This window comes from Dendropsophus ebraccatus, chromosome 9 (genome assembly GCF_027789765.1).
Source record: "Dendropsophus ebraccatus isolate aDenEbr1 chromosome 9, aDenEbr1.pat, whole genome shotgun sequence".
NCBI classification, from domain to species: Eukaryota; Metazoa; Chordata; class Amphibia; order Anura; family Hylidae; genus Dendropsophus; species Dendropsophus ebraccatus.
Genome location: NC_091462.1, coordinates 104,398,379 through 104,408,049, shown reverse-complemented (window position 1 = coordinate 104,408,049; position 9,671 = coordinate 104,398,379). Strand labels below are relative to the sequence as shown.

Sequence of the window (9,671 nt, the reverse complement as noted above, 5' to 3'; positions counted from 1 at the left end):
TCAAGGATTGCCCAAGTCGGGATCTGGAGGTTGGGTTGGGCCTATTGAATTCCATCAGGATCCCCTTGAAGTTTTGGGACTTGGCTTGGCGCTGCTTCCATGGGAAACTGTATGTGAGGGACAATCTGAAGTGCAGGAGCTCTGAGGATCGGGGATGTCCCCGGGAGGAGTGTGGAGGCATGCTGGAAAGCATGGAGCATTTTCTGCTTCATTGTCCCTTTAATACAGAGGTTTACAACAGGGTGGGCGCTTCCATCGGGTGGCCCAGGTTGGTCCGCCTCTCCTATGCGGAATGGGCCTATGGAGCATTCAGAAACCTTGGTGGCTGGGACCGGAGCACTTTATTCCTAGTCAGCATAGTGGTCAGGTACCACACGTGGAGTGCACGGTGTTTAGTGTCGACGCAGCATAAAATCCTCCCTGTGGATGAGGTGGTTAGGGGCACACTCGGTGACCTGGTGAAGGTGCGCTCTCTGGAGTACGAGAGGCTGGGGGCTGGTAGGGCCTCTTGTCTTTGGAGGGGCTTTGCCTATAAGGTTCCTTAGCCTGCGTCTCCTCTCCTGGTGGTGGGCTGATGCTGGCACCTTAGTCTTTTGTTTTGTGCTGTAGAGATACTGGAGTATAGGGCTTGCAGGCGCTGAACTTGGGCTTTCGGGCTGTGTGTGGGGCTGAGAAGTCTCATTATTGTTGGGTTTAGTATGTTATATATTTTTTTCAAAAGTTTGTGTATTGTGATTGTCTTTGTGATTATCTTTGTATGTTTGTATAAATTGTATATACTGTATATATTATATATGTTTTGTTTGCACCTGGGGTTCGGGTTTAGTGATAGGTTGGGTGGTGGGTAAAAGGGGGGAGGGCGCTTCTGTGGGACTTTGTTGGGACTTTTACATATATATAAAATCCTGGGCTGGTTCATGGACGTCCGTGATCATGTACTGGGGGCATGGGATGCGGGACCAGTTCAGGGCCAAAAAGAAAAAAAAAAAAAAAAAAAAAAAAAAAAAAAAAAAATTTTAAAATATCATATGTATTGTTTAGTTGTAGGTTATTATTTTGCATTGTGTCTTGTTTAGTTTTAGTTTATTTGTGTAGTGATGACTTGTTTAGTTGGTGTTGGGTTGAGTAGAGTTATGTCGGTGGTATATTAGGTTGTGCACAATGCAACTGGGCCAGGGGGTTCACAATTAGTTAGTTATATAGGTGTATATATAGTGGTGTATATAGGTGTGTTTATAGGTGTATAGTATATAGTAGTGTATATATAGGTTTGTATATAGTAGTGTATATAGTTTATTAATATGTTTAGCTAAATAGTTTATATTGTGTATATATTGTATATAGGTATATGGGTGTATATATTGTATATGGGTATATGGGTGTATATATTGTATATGGGTGTATATATTGTATATAGGTATATGGGTTGTATGTGTGGAAGAATGAGTGCGGGGATGGACCGGTGCTTTATGTTATGGTTTCATTTTTCTATTTTATTGTCTTGTTCTGGTCAGATATGGTGTGTTATTTCTGTATTTATTTATTGTTATGTTTAAAATTTTAATAAAAGAAATACAGGATGTAACTCAGGATCAGTAATGTATGTACACAGTGACCTCACCAGCAGAATAGTGAATGCAGCTCTGGGGTATAATACAGGATGTAACTCAGGATCAGTACAGGATAAGTAATGTAATGTATCTACACAGTGACCCCACCAGCAGAATAGCGAGTGCAGCTCTGGAGTATAATACAGAAAGTAACTCAGGATCAGTACAGGATAAGTAATATAATGTATGTACACAGTGGCCCCACCAGCAGAATAGTGAGTGCAGCACTGGAGTATAATACAGGATGTAACTCGGGATCAGTAATGTAATGTATGTACACAGTGACCTCACCAGCAGAATAGTAAGTGCAGCTCTGGAGTATAATACAGGATGTAACTCAGGATCAGTACAGGATCAGTAATGTAATGTATGTACACAGTGACTCCACCCACCAGCAGAATAGTGAGTGCAGCTCTGGAGTATAATACAGGATGTAACTCAGGATCAGTACAGGATCAGTAATGTAATGTATGTACACAGTGACCCCACCAGCAGAATAGTGAGTGCAGCTCTGGGAGTATAATACAGGATGTAACTCAGGATCAGTAATGTAATGTATGTACACAGTGACCCCACCAGCAGAATAGTGAGTGCAGCTCTGGAGTATAATACAGGATGTAACTCAGGATCAGTACAGGATCAGTAATGTAATGTATGTACACAGTGACCCCACCAGCAGAATAGTGAGTGCAACTCTGGGAGTATAATACAGGATGTAACTCAGGATCAGTAATGTAATGTATGTACACAGTGACCCCACCAGCAGAATAGTGAGTGCAGCTCTGGAGTATAATACAGGATGTAACTCAGGATCAGTACAGGATCAGCAATGTAATGTATGTACACAGTGACCTTACCAGCAGAATAGTGAGTGCAGCTCTGGAGTATAATATAGGATGTAACTCAGGATCAGTACAGGATCAGCAATGTAATGTATGTACACAGTGACCTTACCAGCAGAATAGTGAGTGCAGCTCTGGAGTATAATATAGGATGTAACTCAGGATCAAAATTTACAAAGTAACTAAATTGTGGTTTAGATTATTATACATATTAATTGTAAAATGGTGTTAAATTAAACAAAAAAAAATTCAAATCAACTTGTGTTAAAGATTTGTAATTTACTTCTAATAACAAATCTCCAGTCTTTCAGTACTTATCAGCTGCTGTATGTCCTGCAGGAAGTGGTGTATTCTCTCCAGTCTGACACAGTGCTCTCTGCTGCCACCTTTGTCCATGTCAGGAACTGTCCAGAGCAGCAGCAAATCCCCATAGCAAACCTATTCTGCTCTCCACACTGGAAAGAATACACCACTTCCTGCAGGACATACAGCAGCTGATGAGTACTTGAAGACTGGAGATTTTTTTTATAGAAGTAAATTAGAAATCTTTCACAAGTTGATTTGAATTTTTTTTGTTAACTACTCCTTTAACAAAGCACAAATTTAGGTACCAGTTGATTTAAAAGAAATTTATTTTTGGTGAACAACTCCTTTAAAATTGCCCAATAAAACGTCAGGAAGAACATCAGTATGCAGATACAGTATTAAAGAACTAACAGATAGGCTTCTATACTCTACCATCCACTATACACAGACTTTAGTCATCCAGAACAGATTGTTCTTGCACACACTGTTCTCCTACACAGAAAAGAACACCGGAACGAAAGTCGACATTTATGTTTCCGAGGGACGGGTAAACTGCACGGACACGGAAGTGACATCACGCGTCGTGTCACCATGGCTCCCGTAGCCTACCCGGAAGTGTAGCGCTGGCAAGGAGTACGGAAACAGGGAGATTGAGTAAAGTGTCCGTGTAGCTCAGGCACTGTGCTGTGCCCGTAAGTATCCACAGGCGGCGCCGTTGAGCTGTTTATTTTGGTCGTTTTTGCATACAGGATATTGTGTTGTATCTGTTTGCTGCCTGCTAGTTCGTGGCTGCTCCTGTAGGACTACAAGTCTCAGGTGTAACTGTTAAAGTGAGACTATGATCATGGTGGTGCATTCTTAGAGTGATAAAATAGTGAGTGTGCTCCCTGCATTGTTGTCCCCCCTCTCTCCTCTCTATCATTATATCTGCACCATAGCACTGCGCCGGATCTGACACACTGGGCGCTTTAGTGGCGGACGCAGTTGTACAACGTATGGTGAGTAGTGTCATGAATTATAACAGGATCCCTACATGGGGCTCATTGGTGTGTTATAGGCATTACACAGGACACCCTTTAAATCAGTAGAAGTTTAAAGCTCTTAAAGGGGTTGTCGGGCGAAAATTGTTTACTTTCAAATCAACTGGCATCAGAAAGTTATATAGATTTGTAATTTACTTCTATTAAAAATTCTCAAGTCTTCCTATACTTATTAGCTGCTGTATGTCCTGCAGGAAATGTTTAATTTTCACTCTGACACAGCTGACATCTCTGGCCGAGACAGGAACTCTGTCTCGGTTTTCTATGAATCCCCATAGAAAACCTCTCCTGCTCTGGACAGTTCCTGTCTCGGCCAGAGATGTCAGCAGAGAGCACTGTGTCAGACTGAAAATAAAACAACACTTCCTGTAGGACATACAGCAGCTGATAAGTATGGGAAGACTTGAGAATTTTTAATAGAAGTAAATTACAAAACTGTACAACTTTCTGACACCAGCAGATTTGAAAGAAAAAGTTTTTCGCTAGACAACCCATTTAAAGGGACATGATTGGTGATGAGGGAACCTGTCAAGATGTTTGGATCCGGCAATGTTATCTGACCCTGATAACTCATCGTTGGATGCCGCCCTAGGGGGTCCTGGAAAACATGGAGGCAGCCATAAGCCATAGACTGTGTGCATGTTTTCCTAGCTGCATCCAACTTCTGCAGCCGCAGGAAATCAAAGGATTGGCGGATGTTACTGAACACTAGTCACTAGTCAGGAAATAGAGAAGGTAAAATCAGATGTGGCCCATGTACATGTAATACTGTTTATAGTAACATAACTTACATCCCTGTACTGCTGTTCTCCCCCATGGATCTAAGCACTTCCTGTTTTCCTCTTATAACCCTGCAGTTGCCATGCAACAGTGCAGACACTTTGCCATAATCCCCCTTGGTTGCATATGAAGTGAAAAATAACTACTAGTATCAATGCATCAGATTAGGTGACTGGGATTGAACAGAGCATCAGTGACCCAGCCTAGTGGATGCCTTAAAGGGGTACTCCAGCGTGGGGGCTATTTTTGATTCTGGCCGAGAGAAAAGACGTCCACTCACCTCCCAGGTTCCAGCGGCGGGTACCGTATTGCGGCGCTCCGGTTCCCAGCCGCTTCCTGGTGTCTGACGTGACATCTCAATTCCGCTCAGCCAGTCAGTGACAGAGGCGGGATCTGAGCGGACTTGAAACGGATCCCGCCTCCTTCACTGAGTGCCTGAGCGGAATTGAGACGTCACGTCTCGAGCCCGCATCAGACACAGGAAGCGGCCAGGGACCGGAGCGCCGCGATACGGGACCCGCCGCTGGAACCGGGGAGGTGAGTGGACGTCTTTTCTCTCAGCCACCTCTTCCCTGACCAGATCCAAAAATAGCCCCCACATAGCCCCCACGCTGGACTACCCCTTTAAAGGGCTACTCCGGCCAAAATCTATTTCTATGGGTATTTGTTACTACTCTGGACAGTTCTTGACATGGACAGAGATGGCAGCAGAGAGCACTGTGTCAGACTGGGGAGGGGGAAAAAAAAACAAAAAAACACTTCCTGCAGGACATACAGCAGCTGATAAGTACTGGAAGACTGGAGATTTTTTAACCCTTTGAGGAGCAGGCCCAAAATGACCCAGTGGACCGCACAAATTTTGATCTTAGTGTTTTCGTTTTTCCCTCCTCCCCATCTAAGAGCTCTAGCACTCTCAGTTTTCTATCTCCAAGCCATGTAAGTGCTTGTTTTTTACAGGAATAGTTGTACTTTGTAATGGCGTCTTTCATTTTACCATAACATGTATGATGGAATTCCAAATATATTATTTATGAAGATATAAATTGGTGAAATCGTAAGAAAAAAGCAATATGGTAACGTTTGGGGGGTTCCTGTGTCTACGTAATGCACTATATGGTAACAGCGACATGACACTATTATTCTATAGGTCCGAACACAACCATATGCAGGTTACACAGATTCTCTAATGTTATATATTTTTTTAATGAAATCCTTTTTTTTGGCAATTAATTATAAATAAAATGGGCCTATTGTGACGCTTATAACAGTTTTATTTTTTCACCTACGGGGCTGTATGGGGTGTCATTTTTCCCGCCATGATCTCTAGTTTTTATTAATACCATATTTGTGAAGATCGGACGTTTTGATCACTTTTTATTAATTTTTTTTTTATATATAATGTAACATAAAATCGGTAATCTGCGCACTTTTTCCCCTCTTTCCGTGTACGCCGTTTACCGTTCTCAATGACGCTTGTTATATTTTAATAGATCGGACAATTACGCACGCTAGGGTATATTATATGTTTATCTATTTATTTATTTTTATATGTTTTATTTATATAATGGGAAAGGGGGGTGATTTCAACTTTTATTAAGGGAGGGGTTTTGGGGTCCTTTGGGGGACTTGTACATACACTTGTGTGATTACACACACTGACCATTGCTATGCCATAGGCATAGCATTGATCAGTGTTATCGGCGATCTGCTCATTGAGCTTGCCTGTGCAGGCTCAGTGCAGCAGATCGCCGATCGGACCGCACGGAGGCAGGTGAGAGACCTCCGGCGGTCTGTTTTACCGATCGGGACCCCCACAGTCACACTGCGGGGGTCCCGATCGGTAAGTGACAGGGGACTCCCCCTGTCACTTACACTTAAACGCCGCCGCCGATTGCAGCCGGCCCCCACCTGCTATGAAGCGCGCTCCGCTCCGGAGCACGCTTCATAGCGGGAGAAACACCCAGGGCGTACAGTTACGCCCTAGGTCGTCTGGGGACAGACTTCCATAGCGTAACTATACGCCCTGGGTCGTCTAAGGGTTAAATAAGAGTAAATTACTAGTCTATATAACTTTCTGAAACCAGCTGATTTGAAAGAAATAGATTTTCGCTAGAGAGAGTCCACAAACTTCCTGCCAACCACAAACACTTTATATTGGAGCTTGGAGAAATGACTGTAGCTGATCTGTGTAAACCAGTGCCGGATTATCAAATTTCAAAAGAATCTCACTGTGTAGATGTCACTGCTATATATAGATGACACTGCTGTATATAGAGGACCCAGCCGTATATAGTTGACATTAGTATATAGACGACTTAGCCGTGTATAGATGTCACTGCTGTATCTAGAAGATTCCACCGTGTATGGATAACCCCACTGTGTGTAGAAGACATATATATGACACTGCCGTGTATAGATGACACTGCCGTGTATAGATGACACTGCCGTGTATAGATGACACTGCTGTGTATAGATGACATTGCTGTATAGTTGTCACTGCTCTATATAGATGGCTCGCTGTATTGATGACACTGGTGTATAGATGATCCCGCCGTGTATAGATGACACTGCTGTATAGATGATGTTGCTGTTTTGTCTTAGCAGGCCGTTCCTCCAGGATGGACTTCTCAAGGTTCCTGGCCGATGACTTTGAGGTGAAGGATTGGGTGAATGCAGCTTTTAAGTCCGTTCAGAAAGACGCTCCGGGCAAGGTGGACGCACACGCCGCAACCCTGGTGATGAAACTGCAGCTCTTTATCCAGGAGGTCAACAACTCAGTGGAAGGTACAGAAGACCTGAGCTTATCATGTCAGCCAGATAGTGGGCTCCATCCAACTGTTGTGATACTGCAACTCCCAGCATGCTTTAGTCTATTGCAGGGGAGTCCATTCTGTGGCCAAACTACAACTCCCAGCCAGCTTGTCTTACTCAAGCTGCTAAATTTGCTGTATACAATGTAGCTGTCTCACGCCTTATATCATCAGCCCTGCTTTATATTGCTTCAGCAGATTCCTAACATTTTGCAGCTTGGATGGATTGCTTTCCTGCTGCTGAACACTCCTTAAAGCGACTCTGTATCCACAATCTGACCCCCCAAACCACCTTCGGATAGCTGTTATTAATCCCAGATCTGTCCTGGGGGCCGTTCGGCAGGTGATGCAGTTATTGTCTTAAAAAACAACTTTTAAACTTGAAGCTCTGTGCCCAACAGTCGTGGCCTAGAGTGTGTATATGCATTAGGCTGGCACAACCTCTCTGTCCCTCCTTCCCATCATTAGGAATGCTCCAGGCAGATAGTCTCCTATTCATCACCAGTGTCAGCACGGCACATGGGCTGGATCGTTAGGCACATGTGCAATGTTCACTGCAGAGGAATAGGAAAGAAGGCGGGGAGGAGGGACAGAGGGGTGGTGTAAAGTTAGAGCACAGGTACTCTAAGCCACGGCCGTTGGGCACGGGGCTGCAAGTTTAAAAGTTGTTTTTTAGGACAATAACTGCATCACCTACCGAACAGACCCCAGGACAGATCTTGGAGTAAAAGCAGCTGTCCGAAGGTACAAGTGGTTTGGGGGGTCAGATTGTGGGTACAGAGTCGCTTTAAAGGGGTATTCCCATCTGAGCTTGTTATCCTCTATCCATAGTGTAGGGAGTAACAGGTTGATTACTGGGGTTCCGACCGATGGCGATAATGAGGGCTCAGCATGCCTGCTTGACTGCCATTGTTGGCACACCAATAATTCTTTATGGGGCCGCCCAATGCATCTGAGGGCTGAACTCAGAAGCGTTCAGCTGCCTCATAGAGGATGAATAAAATGGTGGCAGCGCAGCGGCACCAAGTGCATCATTCATTGTGGTTTGATTATGTCGCTATTTTCTAGATAAGTGGTCGGACCCCCCCAGCAATCAGCTTGTTATTCCCTTCACTATGTATAGGGATAACAAGTTCAGATGGGAATACCCCTTTAGGGTGCGTTCACACCTACAGGATCTGCAGCAGATTTGATGCTGTGTTCAGTTATTTAAATGAAATCTCTTGCAGATCCTGTAGGTGTGAACGCACCATTAAGCAGTTGTCCAGTTTAGAGAACACACAAGGGTTTTGCGCCTATTTTTAGGTGAATAACTCTGATCGCCACCCCCACCGCCGCCGCTCCGATCGCCACCTCCGCCGCCGCCACTCCGATCGAACCCCCCCCCCCCCGCCGCCGCTCTGATCACGCCCACCACCCACCGCTCCGATCGCACCACCACCCCCCACCTCCGCCGTCGCTCCGATCGCCCACGCCGCCCCGGCCACAAGCATACGTTACCTGCTCCGCGTAGCAGGTCTTCGAAATCCCCGGCTCCCCTCTTCAGCGCATTGATTGGCTGAAGAGCCGGGAATTTCAAACGGCTCCTCTTCAGCCAATCAGTGCTGCCGTGCATTGATTGGCTGATAGCATAGGATAGGGGGATAACAGGCTCAGATGGGAAGGCTTGTCCATAGCATATGATAGGGGGATAACAGGCTCAGATGGGAAGGCTTGTCCATAGAATAGGATAGGGAGATAACAGGCTCAGATGGGAAGGCTTGTCCATAGGATAGGGGGATAACAGGCTCAGATGGGAAGGCTTGTCCAAAGGATAGGGGATAACAGGCTCAGATGGGAAGGCTTGTCCATAGGTTAGGGGATAACAGGCTCAGATGGGAAGGCTTGTCCATAGGATAGGTGATAACAAGCTCAGATTGGAAGGCTTGTCTATAGGAAAGGGAGATAACATGCCCAGATGGGAAGGCTTGTCCATAGGATAGGGTATAACAGGCTCAGATGGGAAGGCTTGTCCATAGGATAGGGGGATAATAGGCTCAGATGGGAAGGCTTGTCCATAGGATGGGGAGATAACAAGCTCAGATGGGAAGGCTTGTCCATAGGATAGGGGGATAACAGGCTCAGATAGGAAGGCTTGTCCATAGGATAGGGGATAACATGCTCAGATGGGAAGGCTTGTCCATAGGATAGGGGGATAACAGGCTCAGATGGGAAGGCTTGTTCATAGGATAGGGGATAACAGGCTCAGATGGGAAGGCTTGTCCATAGGATAGGGGGATAACA

The 9,671-nt window shown here is 45.1% G+C and overlaps 1 protein-coding gene across 2 annotated transcripts in view; it reads left to right on the top strand.

Annotated features, from left to right (window-relative positions):
* The first annotated feature begins 3,334 nt into the window (after positions 1–3,334).
* Positions 3,335–9,671, top strand: part of COG7 (component of oligomeric golgi complex 7) — a 42,971-nt gene continuing 36,634 nt past the window's right edge. The window contains exons 1-2 of one of the 2 annotated variants that reach the window (XM_069984148.1): positions 3,335–3,450; positions 7,183–7,362. In XM_069984148.1, the coding sequence (XP_069840249.1) occupies positions 7,197–7,362 (166 nt within the window). In that variant the 5' untranslated portion in view covers positions 3,335–3,450; positions 7,183–7,196. Of the gene's footprint in view, positions 3,451–7,179; positions 7,363–9,671 lie in introns of both variants that reach the window. The other variant, XM_069984149.1, reaches the window with a different exon arrangement.